The sequence below is a fragment of the Melanostigma gelatinosum genome, assembly GCF_949748355.1.
Source record: "Melanostigma gelatinosum genome assembly, chromosome: 8".
Taxonomy (NCBI): Eukaryota; Metazoa; Chordata; class Actinopteri; order Perciformes; family Zoarcidae; genus Melanostigma; species Melanostigma gelatinosum.
Genome location: NC_136641.1, coordinates 9,330,736 through 9,351,772, shown reverse-complemented (window position 1 = coordinate 9,351,772; position 21,037 = coordinate 9,330,736). Strand labels below are relative to the sequence as shown.

The 21,037-nt window shown below is 43.2% G+C and overlaps 1 protein-coding gene and 1 long non-coding RNA gene across 3 annotated transcripts in view; one reads left to right on the top strand and one right to left on the bottom strand.

Moving 5' to 3' along the window:
• Nucleotides 1-21,037, top strand: part of mtcl2 (microtubule crosslinking factor 2) — a gene marked incomplete at its 5' end in the record, with an annotated part of 88,035 nt that overhangs the window by 48,458 nt on the left and 18,540 nt on the right. Inside the window, 9 exons of the mRNA XM_079274006.1 lie at nucleotides 2,282-2,344; nucleotides 6,996-7,163; nucleotides 7,955-8,108; nucleotides 8,317-8,869; nucleotides 8,970-9,270; nucleotides 9,359-9,592; nucleotides 11,975-12,118; nucleotides 15,168-15,290; nucleotides 15,420-15,650. Of these exons, the coding sequence (XP_079130132.1) occupies nucleotides 2,282-2,344; nucleotides 6,996-7,163; nucleotides 7,955-8,108; nucleotides 8,317-8,869; nucleotides 8,970-9,270; nucleotides 9,359-9,592; nucleotides 11,975-12,118; nucleotides 15,168-15,290; nucleotides 15,420-15,650 (1,971 nt within the window). The remainder of the gene's footprint in view (nucleotides 1-2,281; nucleotides 2,345-6,995; nucleotides 7,164-7,954; nucleotides 8,109-8,316; nucleotides 8,870-8,969; nucleotides 9,271-9,358; nucleotides 9,593-11,974; nucleotides 12,119-15,167; nucleotides 15,291-15,419; nucleotides 15,651-21,037) is intronic.
• Nucleotides 17,256-20,908, bottom strand: LOC306781251. Of its 2 annotated transcripts, none has more exons than XR_013772198.1 (5): nucleotides 20,678-20,908; nucleotides 18,966-19,092; nucleotides 18,138-18,293; nucleotides 17,640-17,730; nucleotides 17,256-17,279 (listed from the first exon to the last, which is right to left on the bottom strand). It is a non-coding gene; the product is annotated as an uncharacterized lncRNA (long non-coding RNA). The 2 variants fall into 2 exon arrangements; XR_013772199.1 differs by having other exon boundaries at nucleotides 17,258-17,290.

The window sequence follows — 21,037 nt, the reverse complement described above, 5'->3', positions numbered from 1 at the left end:
CTCGCTCGCTCTCGCTCGCTCTCGCTCGCTCTCGCTCTCGCTCTCGCTCTCTCTCACCTTTTGTTCCCCTCTCTCTGGCATCGCTGTTGTTATCCGTCAGTGGCCATCTCTTCCTCTTTCCCTCTCTGTCCTGAGCGGTTTCCCTCCATCCACCCGGCAAAGCAGGGCTTGGCGTGCATTTATGTCTTTGGCAATTCATCTACCGGTCTCTGCCTCTGTCGTCCTTTTTCCACTGTTTTCTTTTGATCCATCTCCCCTACCGCCAGCTTGTGATTACTGTGAAATATAGTGAAATGTTACCTGACAAAACCTTTGCTATAAAAGCAGAGGACACAGCAAGAAGCTGTTGAGTATCAGATAACATGGAAGTCAAACTGTTATCTTATCTGCAGCGTAACTGTCGACCTGAGGGCTCGGAAACATGAGAACCAGGCTGTGGTGTGTCTGTGTGTGTGTGTGTGTGTGTGTGTGTGTGTGTGTGTGTGTGTGGGTGTGTGTGTGTGTGCGTGTTTTTACATAATGAATATTGAACATTTATAATCATCGCTTTGGTAAAAGTGAGTATTAGGTCTTTTAGAATGGACCGGCATGACATTTCCCAAACATTTCCCAAAACGATATTATGAAGGCGAAAACACAGGTTTAGAAGCTCCATTGTACATTTGAAAACATACCACACCTCTGGCTCCGCCTTCATCAGTGATGTGGGAATATCTCTCTTATTCATACACTCACCCTCCAATAGTCACGAGTGAGTTTAAATACGCTTTCGGACTTTGTGTCGCAGGCTCTCATCGTTTCCTCTTGCGATGAGAGTCTGCGCCCCCTCGACATCTGTTCAACATCCAGCCAGGATCAGTGGTTCCATTATCGGGAATGACGCTAAAGTAGTTAAGGTGAGAGACAGAGAGAGAGAAGAGAGAGGGGTGAGGGAGGGAAGGAGAGCGGGAGATGAAAAATGAAAAGGTCTGGAAATAACCCAAAGTGTGACGAAGGGATGGAAGGAGGAGAGGTGAGGGAGGAAGGAGACAGACTTGTGGAAATAAACATCAGACAAATGATCAAATCCCCGTCATGCTGATGCTGCACTGCAACACCTGGACATGAGAGGAAGTATTGAGAAAACTCCTCAGTGCTCCGAGGTTTCATCATTTCAGCAATTCATTACAAACATTAAAATAACATTCAATTTACATTTTGGGGAAATCGAAAAAGGAAAAAGAATGACAACATTATAATTGTTTCTTATTTTCTTGTCCTCCTCTCTCACCTCTTTCTGCCTCCGGGTCTTTCTGTTGTCGCTGCTCGGTTGCAGAGAGAGTAGTTTGTTTCCATGGAAACGGATTGAGCCAGATGAGCTTAGCTTGTGTGTGTGTGTGTGTGTGTGTGTGTGTGTGTGTGTGTGTGTGTGTGTGTGTGTGTGTGTGTGTGTGTGTGTGTGTGTGTGTGTGTGTGTGTGTGTGTGTGTGTGTGTGTGATTGGTCGTGGGTGTTAAGAGAAGGAAGCATGATGATTTATGAGAGTCTAATGCTCTGGGCCGACACTCAGATGAAGACGATGGTGTGTGTTTGAGTACGTCTGTGAGTTTTTAGCAACACAACTCAGTTTTTGGTTCATGTCATTAGATCTAGATCTATGCTTTTGTTTTTCCCTCTTCATTTTTCCCCTTTGTCTCTTTCCCCTTCTCTTTATTTCTTTTTTCACATTCTTCACTGTAGCAATGACATCTGGGGCTCAGCACGACAAGGAGTGCTATATATATATATATATATATATATATATATATATATATATATATATATATATATATACCACTCTAAATGTCAAACTATACCTTTAATGAGGTTCAATCCAAGTGCGTCTTGGTAAACTGGGGGGAACTGTCAACATTCCCATGCATCCAGGGAAGACTGCAGTCTTCAGTGTCGCCTTCAACGTCGTGAAAAAGGACAACATTTCTTTAATTGCACCAGAATGCAGGATGGTTGGAGATGTGAAAAGGCACCTGAATATATTATTGTCTGTCATCAGCTGGCAGTGGCTCTGTTCAGATGAGATAAAGGGGAAATCATTGGTAAATATATTTTAGTCAGTGGTTTGTATATCTTTGCTAAACGTCTGCTCTTAGGGGAAGGTTCAAAACGCAGCCTAGTTCCACTGCAGGTAGTAGTCCCTCCGTGTTGTTTCAGACTGAATCGCATTCATTCTTCATCCTATCGAAAGAGTTCACTGTTGTGTCACTTCTTACTAATGACACTCTGTATGTGTCTATGTGTTGCAGAACTCCCAGAGGAAAAGAGGAGCACGAGCCAACAACAAACCTGACAAGAAGCTCTGTCCACAGGTAACACACACACACACACACACACACACACACACACTCCTATGTTCCTCCATATGGTCCAACAAATCAATAAGAGAGACAAAGTGCTGTTTCAGCTGCTAACCCTTGAAGACATTTAGACCTGGAGAGAGTGACATTTATCTAACACACACACACACACACACACTTTCAAAAGGACATGTAACACAATCACCAATAACAAATAGCCGCATGTGTATTGCAACAGCTGCAGAACTAGAGAAACATACAAATATTACAATACCAAGATTTTTCTTTTTTATTTTGCTGTTGTTGCTGTTAAGATCATTTTTTATTTCTTTGCTTTATGAGGCAGTTAACCAGTTTACCCACATGTATAATTTAGTTTATCCTCGTTAATATGATATAAGATACAAAACAATAAATATCACCCTATTTTCCTGGCGTCAGCATCGCATCGTTGCTGACAGTTTCTATGGCGTCAGCATCGCTCGAGGCAGCTGTCGTCGTCGCCGCACAGATGTAATTGCATGTACTGCAGGCGACAGGAGCTGTGTCGGTTATTCCCTCCTACACGTCTCGACATTGAGTGTATCGAGCACAGCGGCACGTGTGCCAAACTGTAAGAATCAGAGCCGATTGGAAACATGCTTCTAGAATCCTGCGAGGATTGTTTTCTCCATCGACAAGATTATTCCGTTCAGTCGTGATGAAGTGAAACGTGATCACTAAATCCTTTTGTGCACAGCGGAACTCAGTCGAACACGATGACGCATTTCAGTTACGTTCAGCTCGTTGAAAAGCAAAAAATAATCATGGAAAAAATGAAGATTTTTATTATGTTGTAGCCAAAGAGAATCACAAAATGCCTCGTCATTCATGTCACTGACCTCGATAAGCAGATTCTTCATCCAGATGTAGAATCTGGAAGCAACGGGGGAAGATTTAGGGATCGGAAGCGTTCTGGTTGCCTTGTGAAGTCAGAAGTGATAAACAAATGAGATCTCAGAACCCACCGGGTATCGCCCAATGATATCGATTGTTGTTGGTTCAGAATTAGAAAGAATTAGTAGAATTAGTATCTGGATGTACACATCGTCTTTCAACTCCAACTCCAGTCATGCATCTCAGGTTGCTAATCTGACGGTAAACACTGAGCAGTGCACAGAAAAGGAAGTTTTGTCCCGGATATCTGCTGCATACAGCCCCTTAGTCTCTTTATACTCAAACCACCAGAATCAGGATTTGATATGAACTGAATGGAATCAATAAGCAGAATCACAAAACAATAACATAAAATCCCCTTATTGTCATTTACAAAGAGCAAGTGCTGTAGCAGACCTGCTGCTTCAGGAGACAGGCACTCTAGTTAAATGACTTACCCAGTTAATTATCACCTTTACAGCCAATCCTCCCTGAAACAGCTGTGTTACTCTTTTTGTTTCTGCTTCTAACACCATTTGAGTTCGGAACAGACATGTCAATGTTTGTCCGGGGCCGCCGACCACGACGGTCATGTTGGAAATCTATCATGTTTGATCCTTTAAGTGTGTTCCCGCCTCACAGCTCACAACTGGGCAGTCTGTGTGTCTCTCCTCTTCCTCTGGGGATCACACTCTATCTGTCCAAACAAGCCGTGTGCAGTTTGAAGCAGATGAATCAGCATCTTCCTCTATTCCTCCTCATCTCCACATCATCTCTTTCTCTCTTTTCTTCCCTCCATCGTGTCCTGCAGGTGTTTGTACTGACTGTAATCCTTGCATACCCGTTTTTTGTTCATGCTTGGATTACAGATCACGCCTGGACACCACACTTTAAATCCCTACCTCCTCTTCATTCTGCCTCACTTCACTTCACTATTTATTTCCTTAACTTCACTTTCTGAGGTCTCCCTCAATTCTTTATTTTTCCAAATCGCCAAAAATAATTCAAACACAGCTGTAAGACTTGTTTTTCCTCTGCGAAGGGAAAAAAAAGGCACTCTGGGAGTTAGAAGTGTGAGATCAGGTTTAACAGAGTACACCGAGATACAGATTAAAAACCCACAGGAGTAACATATCCCCACAGAAGGTGTTTGCGGTGAAGTTAATTCTCTCACTGACATCGCTCCCCGTCTGCAAACGCAAGCCCAGGCTTCCTCTCCAAGCCACATGCCACAAATGGTCGACTGGCTGGCGCTCGCATCGCTTAATGTGGTTGGAAACGCTCCACAGGCCGTAAAAGAAATACAGCCACGGAGCTGCTTCTGAGGAATGAGGCGCACAGGGTCGCCTCAGGTCAGCAGTAGTTACAACGCAGTTTAAGATAGAGATACATGCATCAATACACGGCACGTTCATGTTGAGAGCTTCGTACAACTCCTAAAAAAAAAGGGGGACGTTTAAAGCTGAATCAACTGTTTTTTTCGGTCACTCGGAGACAGAAGAACACCACCACGGGCTGACACACAGCCCTTCTGTCGTTGGTTTGGCTAATGTGGTTGCCTGTGTACATAAAGCAGACACAGAGCCACAATAGCAATTAGCTGATGTCATGCCACCCGATGAATGTAAATCCAACACCCACTCTCTTTTAGCTCTGTTTTTTGGTCTCCACCAACTCCTGAGGGAAATACGTGGCTCTTTAAATGCTAAATGCTCCACTATGTTCACCAGCTAGTCACTAACTGCGTCTGTCTGCTCGTTGGTGCTGGACAGGCAGTGTGCTATGGGGAGACTGACCCGTACAGTGAATATGCCGCAAAACCAAAACGGACACTGACGCGCTCTATGGAGCCACGGAGTTGATCAGTGTTTAAAACGAGACAATGTCACTTTTAGAAAAAGTAGAAACAGTAATTTAATATGCTGTATGACGTTGTCTGAGGCAAACCACTAATGAGTGTTTTCTGGACTTTCCTTTGTGTCTTTTTTTCTTCTTAAAAGCCTCCCGAGGAACAAATGACACTGACCTCACCATTTTAGCTGAAAGCTGCACGCTATTCAAATAGCTCTTTGTCATTATTTTTCAAGTTCAAGGCGACTTTAAATAGAATGAAAAACCAATTCATCCCATTTGAGCTGCAGGACTGCACTGAAATGCGGCTTGTGTTCAAATGACAGACAGGCAAATAGTGCATATTTTAACTGAGAGAGATGATGCCCAAACATCAGCATGGTTAGAAAAACAGAACATGAGGACATAATTCAATAACAAAATCATATCCAAACCTCTAATGCACATGTCAAACTCAAGGCCCGCGGGCCGATTCGGCCCGCCACGTCATTTTATGTGGCCCGCGAATCCGCCAGCAAAAAAAAAATGTTAATAAAAAAAAGATTTTCTTTTTTTTTTCTTTTTTGGAAAAATAATTAAAAGTTAGACTTGATAATAAAAGTATCCCCATGGTCGAAATTATGAGATAGAAAGTTGAAATTATGAGATAGCATGTTGTCTGTGTACCGACATTAAAACTATCACAACAGGTGGACAGGAGAGGCAACAGCCCGAAAAGAGGTTTTCCAACGATTGAAAAAGATCGACAAATAATCCCAAAATGTCCACGAAGAGAAAAATTGATGCAGAGGGAAGAAAATGTAATGAAAGATGGGAAAGTGAATACATGTTTGTGCTTCAAGGAGAAAAACGTGTCTGTCTTCTGTGCTATGAGGCGTGTCGGTGATGACGGATACAATTCACGTCGGCATTTTGACACCAAACACGGAGCTAAATTTAGCCTCCAAGAAAAACATCAAATTGTCCAAGAATTAAACGGCAGACTGCAATCACAGCAGAATATATTGACACAGCTACAGCCCAGTGCATGCTGAAGGTATGTGAGCAGAGCTCCGACCAGATACAGACTTTTACAAATGTCAGTTTGTGAAGAAACACCATCGCAGACCGAGTTCATGAACTAGCAGCAATCTAACAACACAGCTAGCTAAGAGACGAGCAGGTACTCGTCTTCTTCATTATCTGTTGATGAAAGCACAGACAACACGGACACAGAGCATCCATCCATGTTCATCAGACCTGACTCTCAGTGATGTTGCTGCCATGCACAGGACGACGACAGGGAGGAACATTAGTGATGCAGAGAGGTGACACAAACAGCTTTGAACAAAGTTAATGTAATAACTTGTGTTTGATATTTGTCTTTGTTATTTTCTTTAATAGTTTGATCTTTGATAGACTAATGTGGGTTTCTTAACCCTCAATTAAAATGATTTATGTTACAATAACAGAAATGTGTTTAAATATCATTTTACATTTATATAACTGCATGTACAATATGTTTACACTTGAATAAACAATAATCAAATGCAGAGAGAGTTATTTAACAATATGTTGGGGAGAAGTTAGTTATACAGTCTTACATTTACAACCGGCCCTTTGAGGACGACCGTGATGCTGATGTGGCCCGGAGTGGAAATGAGTTTGACACCCCTGCTCTAATGTTTAAGCTGTTGTCCATCTGTCTGCAGCTTTTACTCTCTGTGTGTGTGTTTCCATCCCTGTCCGGCTCTCAGTTCAATGAATTACCTAAAAAAAGATGAATCAATTCTTAAACTGTCACAAACGTACATTGCATGATAACAGACGCGCGTACGTGTCGGCCTCTCTGTGATACGGCAGTTCTTGTATCAATGCCATCTCGGCGCTCTCTTCTCTTTCCGCCCCGTCGCCGCAGGAGGACAGCTCGGACCTGAAATGTCAGCTCCACTTTGCCAAAGAGGAGTCAGCCCTGATGTGCAAGAAGCTGACCAAACTGGTGAAGGACAGCGAGGCCATGAAGGAGGAGCTGGCCAAGTTCAGGTCGCTGTACGGGGACGTCAACGCCTCGCTCACCGTGGAGGAGGTGAGGGGGGGGATGAGGGGGACAGATATGAACGAATGCATAGCTAGATATTTGTTTCTTAAGCCAATTTACACGGGAGCAAAACGTTTATCACGTTTCACTTTGTCATCGTCAGACAGTGATAGGTGAGCAAATTAGGGCAGACAATGTAGTGGTCAGTGAACAAGACCAAAGATCACCACACAATGGAGGAGGATTTCATATTTAGAGGATAGTGATACAGCCAACAGGAGTGTTTTCTGACAACACCTGAAGGAAAATATAAACCCTGCCTTTCCATCTTTATACCATTTAACTCTGTATCTCTTGATCTTTGCCTGAGAGATGCAAAACGTTGCCAGTAAGCTATTATGGTGGTCCCAGTTTGTGAAGTGTACCCCTATAAACCTAAATGCCAAAAAACGCCTGGGAAAACTCTACAGAGCTGCATTTGTGTTGTTTTATAAACAGCCAAAACTCCCCACAAAGCTCATTAAATCCAACTCACTTATGAGCCGTTTCAGTGACTAATGCTGAAAACAACAAACTAATACATCAGTTGTTACAATGTTGACTTTCCAGTCACATGCGTAATGATGAGGATTTGAATATCCAGGACTGAAAATGTTGTTATCACTTTTGATAGTGATATTTATAGTTTGTCCTTTCAAACCATGATGTCAGAAAGTGGTATGAAACACTGATAAGCCCTTCAGTATTGCATGCTAACAGCTGATTTAATGAACAGGTGGGAGTTGATTCAGGAAATGGTTCTCCTCTCCTAGTGTGTATTTGATTTGACTCCCCCTCAGGTTAATGACTCCCCCCACACGCGCGAGGCGGAGATCAGAGTCCACCTGAAGCTGGTGGAAGAGGAGGCCAACCTGCTGAGTCGACGCATCGTTGAGCTGGAGGTGGAGAACAGGGGGCTCCGAGCTGAGATGGACGACATGAAGGGACCGCAAGGTAGTTTGTAAACTCATCTCTATTACACATTTATATATATACGTGATGAAAGCTGTATCAATGTTCTTATCAAACACTCGGCAATAAAACAAACTTATTTCCCAAAATGTCGAACTATTCCTTTCAGATTATACCTGCTTTCAGACATGTTGTGGATATTTATAATTATTTCTCAACTGCCTGACCGCTCGTTGTTTCTTTTCCCTAGATTGTCCACAGGAGCTTTCTGGTGTTGGTTGCAGTCTGGGAGGAGGAGCCATGGTACTCGGGGGAGGGGCTTCATCTGAAAACGTCATGGAGCTCCAGAGACACCTCCAGTTTGTGGAGGAGGAGGCGGAGCTACTGAGGAGGTCTCTCATCGAGCTGGAGGAACAGAACAAACTCCTGATGAATGAGATAAACCGCTACAAATCTGATCTCCCGCCGCCGCCGTCCGCACTGTCGTCCAACTCATTGGCGTCGCTGACGGACGGGCTGCTCAACGACAGCCCGGTGCACTCCATACAGGAAGGGGCGGTGCTTATCAGCACGGACGCCCCGGTCCAGGAGGAGGAGCTCAGACTGGCGAGGCTTCAGATTGGAGATCTGGGCGGGAAGGTGAAGAAGCTGCAGTACGAAAACCGAGTGCTCCTGTCCAACCTGCAGCGCTGTGATCTGGCCTCCTACCATGCTCCTTCCTCCTCCTCCTCCTCTTCCTCCTCACTACGACTGGCTCTGGAGACTGACGCAGAGGCCGGAGACTCGGCTGAGTGCCTCCCAAGGTAGTTTATGTTTTCAGTTTCCCTCACAACATTTCTGTGTGAAATTGTGTGAACATGTATCAGAAGTCCTAAACATGCTCTCTCTGTGTTTTTCCGTCAGCCCGCCGCACCGCAAAGAGCCAGTAGGGGGTGAGACCAACACCCTGGAGATCAAGGAACGCAAAAAGGAGATCGAGGACAACGCTGACGCAACAACCTCACTCCCTGGCTACCTGGGGCAGAAGGACCATGATGCCTTGCTGACCATGAGGGACCAGGCTCGCTTGGTTTCCACCGCGATACAGCTCCTGACCTCCCCAGAGTCGAACTGCCTCTCCTCCTCCCCGTCCATCTATCACAAGGTCTGCAGCAACGAGGCAGCGGAGCCGTGTGACCTGGAGAAAGCTCAGCCTCACGGCCAGGTACGCGTCCCCCGCTCGGGGTGTTTGTTAGCTTTTCACACTAATGACCGACTGTGAGATAAAGTCTGTTATTTCTTTGTTTCCGCAGATTTCAGAGCTGTCTGACCTGGCGGACCGGCCCCTGGTTGGTGCTCTGACCAGCCGGCTCCAGGCCCTGCACACCCAGCTACAGGCCTTTGTGGAGCAGGTCGACAGCCTGGGTAAACCCCCAGCAGGTGGGCCGGACCCTCGGGTTGAAGGAGCGTCTCCGCTGGCCTCACCCTGCGCCTCCCTCCTCTGCTCTGGGGACGGGCAGGATGGACTGAGCGTTGCCGTGGAGCAGGTAAAAGACGGGAAACACACTCCTCCTTTTCACTCCTTGTCACTCTGTCTCTTTCATTTGTTATCAGTCTCTCTTTTTCGAAAGCTTCTTCTTTTTTTTACTTTTTATTTTATTTTCCGTTGTCACGTGTTTGTTTTTCTATTCTTCAACTTTGTGTTTGGTCCAGTGCCTAAGCGTTAGTTTGGCTGCATAATCCTCCCACTCCCATCTAACCCTGCTGCTTTAGTCTCTCCTCACACCGGAGAATGGATTTACACAACACGCTCAAATCTGATGAACAACGGCAATTTAAAATACAAATGAACCTGACGGGACTCCAACACAGTTGTGAGTGGAAAGATATCCCTTTAGTGACAAACAAACAAACTAAATCTGCCCCTGCTGTATGGGCGTATTCGATGAATTCAGATTTGAGCTGCCCGTGTAAACCTCTCCACATGATGCCACCCTTTGTCCTCTGCATGCAGTGAGATTGCTTCCTGACCTGGTATTTAGATGCTGCTTTAGGCCTCAAATGGAGCCTGTTTGAATGCATGGACATAGTAGAGTTATTAAGAATCACATAAAGCACCATTTATTTATACATGTTTTCATCAGCATCATAAAACCAACTAGGTTTAGATTGAGTGAGGTTGTGCAATATCTATCATACATTTATATAGATTTACTCACATTTATTGTTATTTTATCAGAATAAAGGCCAGCAGGACAATTGCATTGTTTGGCCCGTATTAAGATTCATGTAGCAACATGCGATGTAGTTGACTAGCAAATAATAAACTATGAACATAGTCTATAAGTACTATCTGAGCCTGTTTTGAATACTTAAAATCGTAACAGCTACAAGTCTAGTGTTTGGTGTTGTCCGTCTATTTGAGCGAATTAGTATTCTGACACCAGATACCGAGTACTGTATTTTAAAAATGACTGTTTTTTTTAATAACGTCACGTTGGTAGAAACACAAGACGACAAAACCACTTAAAAATAGACTTTCATTTAATCGCTAAAATACTAAATCCGGAGTCAAAATATCTGAGTTATTCAAATCCATAGTTTGTGTGCAAAGAAAGAAGCGGTGGTGAAATTTACGTCGGATTATTACTAAAAGAGTTTTTAATCTAGATTTCTTAAAGCAGCGGAGGAGACGGTCCCATCATACTTTATGAATCACATTTACAGTCTGACGTTCTCCTCTGGGGGAATTCTTGGGTCGCAGTTGATTGATGTTTTAGTCTGAGCATCAAATTTATTTTCCACTATTTGATGCTCCAAATTCAGTGTGAGATCCACATTTATGAAGGCACATTGGAATCAGCAAAGATTTTGAGTTTACACTCGACTGACGTGCAGCTGCTGGCTTGAGCTCCAACTGTCAGGAACATGCTTGAAGATGACAAAACCCTCATTTGTTATTTACAGATTGTGTCACCACACTGACAAGACTTTCAAGACTCAACAGCAGACAAAACTTACTGGATGGATATTTTTGTGATTCGGTGTCCTGCCTTTACAACAAAAATAAACTTGTTTCTTGTGAAAGTCTTTTCTAATGTAATCTAGTTTGCCTGTCTGGAGGAGGCTGTGGTGAAATTATACAAAGTTTTAAGAGAATACATGATCATGTTTCGACTCCATTAGAGGCCAAATTCTGATGGTCACTTCCATCTCTGCCTTTGCCTCCTTTCTCCCGTTACTCACGCCTCCTCCTCTTGGTCATCTCCTTAAATGCCGACCTACTTCCCCCTGACTCCTTGCTCACCTCACATCCCTTTCCTTCCCTCGGTCCCACTCTTCCTCCTCCTTCTTCTCCTCCTATTTGTCCTTGCTTTGCTTCCCCATCCCCTCTCCTCCTTCACCTTGTTGCCCCTTCGCTCTGCCTTTTCATCCTAACCGCCTTACTCCTTCTCGTCTTCTTTCTCCCCTCTTTCCCGCTCCCTCCCCTCCTCTTTCTCCCATTGCTGTCTCTCCTCTCTTCCCACTCTTCTGTGTCCTCCTCTGTTTCATGTATCTCTCCTCCCCCCTCAGCCATTCATTCTGCCCTCCATCCTCCTTTTCTGTCTTTTCTCCACCCTCTCCTTCTCCTCTCTGACCAAGCTCTTTCTCCTCTACATCCTTTTCTTCGTCTTGTGAGATCCATACAACTGTTTCTGTTTTGTCCGTTGTTTCCTCATTTCTCTCAATGTTGTCATATGGATCGACGTCATTTTGGTTGAATTGTTCTTTATTCTTATGGTTGTGTTTGTTTGTCTTGTGTTTTTTCTTTCGTTACTATCACTCCCCTCCTTTTTTGTTTTTGTTCCACCACGTTGTCTCCTCCCCTGTCCCTCCCTCTCTCCTCTATGTTTTTTTTTATTCATTAACCTGCCCATGCATGCATGCAGCAGCCTGATTATAGGGACCAATCAGAGCCGGAGGTGGAAGGTGAAATCGAAATAGAGGAGAACAGCCAATCAGGCGGCAATGAGACGCAAAAGCGGGACGGCGGCCGGCTGGAATGGGGAGAGAAGGAGGCGGACGATGCGCTGGTGAGTCGCTCAACAACACAACCATTCCCATCAGGACAGACACACACACACACACACACACACACTTGAGCCTGAAGCTTTAATGTCAAATCTCTCACTCTGTCTTGTACACGCAGACAGACAAACAAACTCTTCGGCTTTTGGCTGGTCGAAGTCTCAACATGCCTTCAGGGCAACAAACAAATGTCTAGTCTGCTCCTTTAACAGTCTGACCGAGAGGAAAAAGTAACTAGGGAAGCTGACGGGGAATGTGAAAGGGGCTATAACTGCTGTTTTCATATTAATAATGGAGCAAATGACTACTTGCATTTACCCTCAGTGCATTTATTAATTTCTTCCTTGTCTGTCTGGTCAAACAGCGAGTGAGGGAGCAGATTGTGGAAGCCAACGGTTTCTACAGCTCAATATTTCATGTATGGGTTGTATCCACTAAACCACTCTCACTTTTGCATGACTCAACGATCGAAAAGCACACGACACAAACAAAAACACGCTCTATCTGCCGTTTGCCTGTGACTTTAAAGGGTGGTGTTCTGTCAGCGTTACGTTTACAGCTTGTTTCCACTGTGGCAAAAAACACAACCAGCTTTGACACATACAGTTGACAATTGCTGCCATAACACCCCAAAATACTCTCGCTGAATAAACATCCAAAACACAGTTAGAGAGAAGACATGTCCCAACCTGTTGTCTTGCCATCGCGCCTGCTGAAGACGTTTGTGTGTGTTTCAGCAGGATGAGAGGACAGTAGGATGAAGCAAGACAAGGACAAAGTGATCAGATGTGGATTTTAACAAATATGTAATTCAGAGCGAGACCACCAAATTGTCCCGGCTGATGTATTAGCCAGTTGGTATTAGTGTACAGCAGGGCGTCGCCAATTGGCGGACCGCGGTCCGGATCCGGACCCAGATGCCGTTGTATCCGGACCCAGGACCTAAACTCGTTTTTGTTTTGACAGAGAGCGTCTATTTTAACCGGCGCTGCGCAACTTTTTCAGCCTTTACGGAACTCGTTCAGCGATGCAGGAAACGCACCGACCGATGCGTTGTAAACCACAACACGTGGACCTTTTTTTTGCATGCATCTCTGCATGAAGCCATTCATTCACACATCGACACACACTTACGCAGTCAAACACATTCATATCCTTTAATCCAGACCTTATTTCACTTTAAATGAGAAAAACATTTCTTTATGTATTTCTATGTGTTATTTATAATCCATCCAGTTGAATTTGAAAACTGGGAGTAATAATTTGTTAAAATATAATTGATGTGTACTTTATTTGATTTGACAGTTGTTGACTACACAGAGATGTTGTTACTACTATTAGGCTTCTTGAATATATTGATATATATATATGGCAGTAAATAGCGCGAGCCAGATATTATTGTAATGTTTCGGACCTTTGCCCGAGGAGATTTTCTCGATCTGGACCTTTTGGAATTTTAGTTGAATACCCCTGGTGTACAGTATGTGTCGACCAATGAGTAACAAGAAACTTAGTTCAACGTGTATCTTGTTCACAATTTAAAAGGAAAAAAAAGTACTGAGATAGTCAAGGCCCACTTAATAGCTTTTTGCCAAGTTTTGGAGTGATAATGGGTCATAGCTTGATGTAGTGGCGAGTGGCTTGATGAAGATTTGGCAGGTCAAACTCCTGTTTAAGGACCATTAAGAATGAACTTGTACCCTCGACGAGTAACATTTAATTATTATTATTAATATTAATATTTGAATTATTGAATCCGACACAAACCCGAACAACAAAACCCATGAAAACGTGCGTTGAATGTACATGTGGGCTGTGTATGCTTGCATCACTTCTTCCTTTGCAAACACACAATGACAGGAAAAGTTCATCAAAGGCTCATTTACATGCACATGTGCACACACACACACACACACACTGAAGCTTGAAGTTCATGACGTGGTACAGTAGTGGTGAACTCATGCTAGCAACACAGTGTTGTCAACAAACATAAACAGTGACTTCACCGTCAGCTGTGGGATTGAGGGGAAGAAAAGACCTCTTTGTTTGGCTGACCTTTAGCTGGCGTGTCTCCATGGTAACCAGGGATGTGTGTGTGTGTGTGTGTGCGCGTGTGTCTGCATCTCTATCCGAGCTTGAGAATGTGAAATAGAATGAAGCAGAAAGATAACAGGAGAGTCAGATGTTCTGGAGAAACAGCCGATGAAGTGAGCCGAGCAGTGACACAGCAGCACATACCGTTCAATCACACAAACACTCAGCATGATGGAGCCGCTCATTCTCTGCAACATTCAATGGTAGAGCTCGTTTCCCCCTTCCTCCGGTCTTTATGCTAGGCTAGGCTACGGTGTTGGTAGCATGGTGTTATTCGTGTGTTTGGATCCTCTCATTCTTTGCACATTTGCTCACACGTTGCTTCAGTTTTGTAATGCACATTTTTTGCATGAGCAGCTGCCACTTTCTCACAACAGTGAGTCGTACCGGAACAGAAACTCTGGCTGTGAGCGGCCTGGGTGCTGTTCAGGGTGGAGGGTGATGGAGGGCAGAGGCTGAGCCCGGTAGAGGGTGAAAGAGGACATTAATGGTACAGTGGTGGGTCGATGGATCGCACTCACTCAGCAGTCAAATGAGGCATGGGAGAGTGCATGAGATGTGTGTGTGTGTGAGAGAGAGAGAGAGAGAGAGAGAGAGAGAGAGAGTGTGTGTGTGTGTGTGTGTGTGTGGACATACAGTTTGCGTGCCGAAGCTGAAATGTGATTTAAAGGGTGTTCTAGCATAAAACTGCCATGTTATGTGCTTCTCACACTTAGCTGTTCCTCCCTTTTTCATTTCCTTCTGACGCTCTCGTCCCTCGTCACCTCTCCTCCCATTACTGCTTTTTGTTCTTTTCTTTAATCTCTGGCCGCCTCCCTTGTTCCCTACCCACCGATGTTTCCCTATCCACTGCTCCTTTCCTTATTTATTTCTTTCCCTCAACTCTTTTACTCCACCTCCCTTCTTCCTTATCTTCCCCCCCACTCATCCTTTCCTCATCTCCCTCTTCCGTTCCTCCAGCCCGTCCATGTCGATGACCTGCTGGCTCGGCTGTCCGAAGCGGAAGAGTCGGCTCTCGGAACTCAGGTGGAGCTGGAGGAGGAGAGGCAGGCTCAGAGAGAAACCACTCTCAAACTCACACAGGTCAGTTTGCAGCACTGAATACTGCCAAGACACACAAACACTGTCCTGGAAACAAAAGACCCCTCAATCTCACACAGAAACACCCTTTCCTCCCTGATCGTCCTGTGTCAAACTGTCGGTCCCTCTCAGATCCAGGAGGAGCACCAGAGGGCTCTGCTCCGTCGGGACTTCCAGCTGCAGAGTTTGGGCCTCCAGGTTCGGCTCCAGCAGAAGTTGTGGAGCCAGGAGAGGACTCTGCTGGTCCAGGAGTCCCAGCACCTCAAACAGGCCCTGGTGCTGCTCAGCCTCAAACTACGCTGCTTCCTCAAACAGTGGAGGCTGGGCTGCAGGAAGGACACGGAGTGGAAAGACATCTTGGAGGTATGAGGGGAAGGGAAAGGCAAATGCTGTCCACACTGTTGACATGCTGTTTGTCATTATTTTAACCGAGATGTGTATTTATGTATCTAAAAGTAATACTCTATTGTCCTCAAAGGATATCTCCCATTTGTTCTCAAAAATGATGTAATCTCAGTTTTTCAAACACAGAAAGACTTAAGAGAAAATCTGAACCAGGTTTAACCAGGTTCTATGCAGAAGACAAGTAACCTGGCCACAAGGCAAAGTGACTTCATTCAACATCAAATGTGAAATAACATGTTTTTCGTATTGTAGCGTATTTTTCGTACACTCAAAAAAACGACGCTTTCAACTAACTTAATAAAATCATGGAAAGGATTTCCACATGATTAAAATGCTTTCTTTAAGCATAAAACAATTATGTTGATCCAACTTAAAGTACTTGAGTAGGATCAACTTAATTGATTAGGGTTGGTTTGACTAATTCTACATTAGTAAAAAATACAACAGTCAATTAAGTTGGACCAACCCAAATGAATTAATTGAATCCGGCCCAAGTAAAATAGGTTGGACTAACCCGAATAAATTACGTTGATCCAACAGAATTGCTTTTTGCTTGAAGAAAGCATTTTAATCGTGTGGAAATCCTTTCCATGATTTTATTAAGTTCGTTGAAAGCGTCATTTGTTTTGATTAAAACGTGGAGTTGTCAGGTGCTTGTATGGGTCTATAGACTCATACAAGCACCTGACAACTCCACGTTTAATCGTGTTGAAATACTTTCCATGATTTAGCTAAGGTAATTCTAAAAATAACTTTAGAGTGTTAACATTTTTTAAACGTTTACCGTGAACTAGAACTGAAACTTAAGTTTTAACAAAATATACAGCCGGCTGGAAACATAACAAGACAAATGGGAGATGTTGCAATACAATTGTATTTCTCAAAGGAGGCACTGAATAATGTTTTAACAACCAGTTGCTTGCAAACATACATATCAAAATTACAAGTTTTTTCAACTTTCTATGACATACATACATTCAAAATAATAAAGTACACTGCTTCACTTATTTTTGAAAGTGCCAATATAGTGGATCTTGGTACTTAATCCATTTGAAAAAAAACAAGCGGTCTAAAAAAAAAAAAACCACATTCCTCTTAAAACCTTTCAAACATTCTTCTTAAAAGATTTCAAACATTCTTCTTAAAACATTCCTTTTTACATTTTGCAATTACTAACTTACTGCACTTGTCGTTTAATGTCCTGGTGAACTCACAGGATTACAGAAAATAGCACAGAAACACGGAAGTTTCTTATCTGCTTTAGCCATCAGTGGGCAGTCTCAAACTAATGTAAAAGCTTTGTTTTGAGAGCTTGTCCTTTTATGGATAGTTTGTTTCCATTTAGTTCCATCATGATCTTCTGCAGAGCTTCGAATGTGTACTTGAGCTCTGGAAGGTAGCTCAGGTTGAGAGCATACACAAGCGCAAGCAACATTGACACCGCAAAAGGTACCTTTTCCAACTCATCTAGCACTTCCACCCCCTCCAGAATGACTCCAACATCCTCAGGGTCATCACTGGGCTCTGCACCTTCTTTTCAAATGACAAGGATTCCAAAGAAGGGTCTCTGCCATGGCCGTTTGACTGCTTTCGAAATTCTGTGACAAAACAATTAAGGGCAATAATTTTCACTTATGTGCATTACATCCCATTTTTATTGCACATGTTAATTTGACTGTATAAACAGCTATCAATAACTTTATTCACATAATTAAAAGACATTATGACTACCTGATATTAAATTGTTTCACTGAGCCATGGTGAGCTACTTCAATGACTAAGCCCTACCAGTGGCTTGTCTGTTACCATGAGATCAGTGGTTGTTATTCTAGCATTACTAAGGTAAATAAAAGTTTCACATTTTTAAAGCTAATGGCAACCAAGAGGAAACCACATCTATTCCAACTGTGATCATCCCCAAATAAAGATAAAGGTAAATGAACATACCTTGTATTCCATCACCAGCTTCTCTGGATCTTCGTTCAGGTAGACACAGACCTTTGAGGACGCATTCTCGTCTGACGTCAACGCTGTCAGTCTAAGTATGCAGATAAGAGAAAATATGCAAAATAAAATAACATTAGGAACACCATCTCAACCAACCAGCTTATTAATCACAATGATTAACCATGCAATATCCATGTGTGCATTAGTATGTGAACCCTTGGGATCCAGTAGCTGCTGGCACCTATGACTTCATACACCTTTCCTAAAGTTTCTTATTAATCTCCCAAGGTTTTTGAATGTTCGCTACCGATCACAGCTTGGCATCACCACCCTAATTTCAGAAATGCGTATTATTCTGGAACCTCTCAGTTCATTTTAAATTTCCAAGGGGCGTTATCAACAGGTGCAGACAACCAATAAGAGCAACGGGGAAGTAAAAAAATACAAAAGCTCTACGAGTAGAATAGCCTCTCTTCAACTTTTCCATTGTTATCATACCTGGGTTATGGGTACCATGATGCTCTTGATCTTTCTCCCTTGAACTCCACCTTTCTTGGCATACACCTGGATCAGGTTTTCAGAGTGAAGATCCAGCTGGGAGAAGAACTTTGACTGCAAATTGATTGTTGTGATTCTCTTGAATTCTGCATTCACCTACACAAAAAAGAAATTAGTTTGGCTATTTTGTTGTCACTGTTGTTAGGTACACATTTGATATTGCAGTTCAGTCCGTTCAAGACATGCAAATGCACAATACACGCATCTTCAACTGCAGGGTTATCTTCAGTATGTTCATCTTCCTCAGGATTATCACAGGATTCTTGTGAAACTTCACTGGTTGTAACTACATCTGGCTTGAAATATTTGAATGTATGTGGATTGTGTTTCCTGGTCTTGTGAGAGTGAAATGTTCCGTATACATTTGTTTGAACACTGCAACCCCCAAACATACAAGTAACAGTTTCTTGACTCTTCACATGAGTGCAAATGTGTAAAAAAGAATCCTTCTCTGTGGAAGATCAATACAAGTGCACAAATCAATACAAGTGCAACTGAATGTTGACAATTCTAGCAGCTCCTGGGAGTTTTGTTGAAGATGGACTCTACTTAAATGAATGTGCAAAGCATTCCACGTCTTAAAAGTACATGGGCAGTTTATGTGTGGGCATGGATAGCGCTGCCTGTGCTGTCGTCTAATATGTTTTAGTAGCTCATATCTACCAGATAGAGATACACTACACTCCATACACCTCCACATAATTTAGCTAGACCATCACACATAAGCTTTTTAACATTGGAATCGCTTGTTCAGTGAGAAACATTCACCGTTTCATGCCTGGCAGGTCAGTGAGGTTGACCAGGACACTCTTGCGGTGGGATGGTGCAGTCAGTGAGGTTGACCAGGACACTCTGGGGGATAGCAGACACAGGACACTTTTGCAGTCAGAAGTTGCTGCAATAAAGTCAGATAGAACAATCAATGAAGGTTAAGTTATTAAGTTGTCTTGATGAAAAAATGATTGTCAAGGAAAGTAGCAAATATTATATATTTTTCTCACTGTGACTTTCTGCTATTTGTAAAAACACAGCATATTTGTAACGATTCATCATGTAAAAAAGAATATAGATACATTTACTTCAATTCAATATTATTAACAAATATAAATGTTACCCCCAAGTTAACACATCTCTTCTATCATTGGAAAGATAACCAATCGGAAAATAAATACAATCGGGCCTGTAGCAACGTCCTCGTAGTAAAAACACAGAATTCAGCATGTTCTGCATCATAACAAGCTGCCCTTATTCACTAATGAATCATACAGACATCTCTTCAAACAAATTCCCCTGTTATAGACAATGAGCATTCATCTGTCGTATAAAAATAACTCTTTCTGGAACATATGGTAAAACAATACTTACAGTGATAAAGTGCACGGTTACGGTGACTCTAGATTATTTGGCAATGGATGTCCACACAGCTTATAACTACTATCGTACCCGCTTTCCTCAGGTAACGCTACTCCATGACTTTAGCTGTGGTTGGTTGTAGAGAGAGAGAGACCGTGTCGCTGTCCGTAAAAACATTGAGATATCTCGGCTCCAAAGTGTGCAACGTAGCGCGAAGGCTCTGATTTGAATCCGGTCAAATTGTATCCATATTCGGCTAATCAAACTCAGCCTCCCTCACCCAAACTCTGCTAGTATTTAGCTTAGCTTAGAAAGTAAACAAGACACGCGTGTATTACGTCTGCTGCATTCGGCAGCAGTAGGAAACGGCTAACGTAAGCAGGCTAACGCAGGGACATGCGGGAGAAAGTCAAACCCACACTAAGGTCTGCAGCACACAAGTCCACAACATCACCCTGCAGGGCATCACTGGTGTGAACAGTCTAATAAAACCGTGCAAATCTCAGGGAAAGGTTAAGTTTCCCTGAAATTTACGTTAGCAGTAAGCAGGCTAACGTAAGCAGTAAGAAACGGCTAACGTTAGCACGGCTAACGTTAGCTCAACGTTAGCGCGCTAACGTTAGCACGGCTAACACAGGGACAGTGAATCTACACATGCGGGAGAAAGTCAAACACACACTGAGGTTTGCAGCACACAAGTCCACAACATCACCCTGCAGGGCATCACTGGTGTGAAAAGTCTGATAAAACCGGCTAACGCACGGCTAATCTTAGCGTGCTAACGTTAGCGCGCTAATTTAACTCTACAGGAAGTATGCCAACATCATTAACATTTGTTAGCTAGTTGTGAACACCTTATAATATGTCGGTAACACGTTACCTCGTCATTAACAATAGCTTACCGTTCACAATGGCAGGTTATGAGGCAGGTTGCAAAAAAGGAGACAACCTAACGCTAACGCGGCACAGCTAGCCGTGCACATGGGGACTGTTGGCTTTTTAAGTTTGGTCGAAAATAACAAATAGCCTCAACAGAACAACTAGCTAGTTAACGTTAGCTAAGAGCTGAAGACATTTATGCACATATTATTTTACATTTAGGCGGATGATGGTGGATTTCTGCTTACCTTTTCCATGTGCAAGCCAACGGTGTGTCTTCTTCTCAACAATCTGCTTCTGAAGAAGACTGCCTTCGCCTTGATTTTCGCGGTCATGCCTAGATACTCGATTGTCTCAGTTTATCGCAACATGAATGGATCTAATAAATGTTACGTTTTTGAAGTTCATGCAAATCCTACATGACTGAATCACGTTCACATTGGAAACATGAATGAATGTCGTTCGAAATACATGTTACACTACAGTAAATGTAACAGCCTCCCAATATCCTTTTTTTGAGTGTATCGTAGCTGGATGTAAATTGTTGTTGTTGCCTTTGCAGAAGTAAGAAAATGTATAATTATGCAGATAGATAAACACACAGAGGC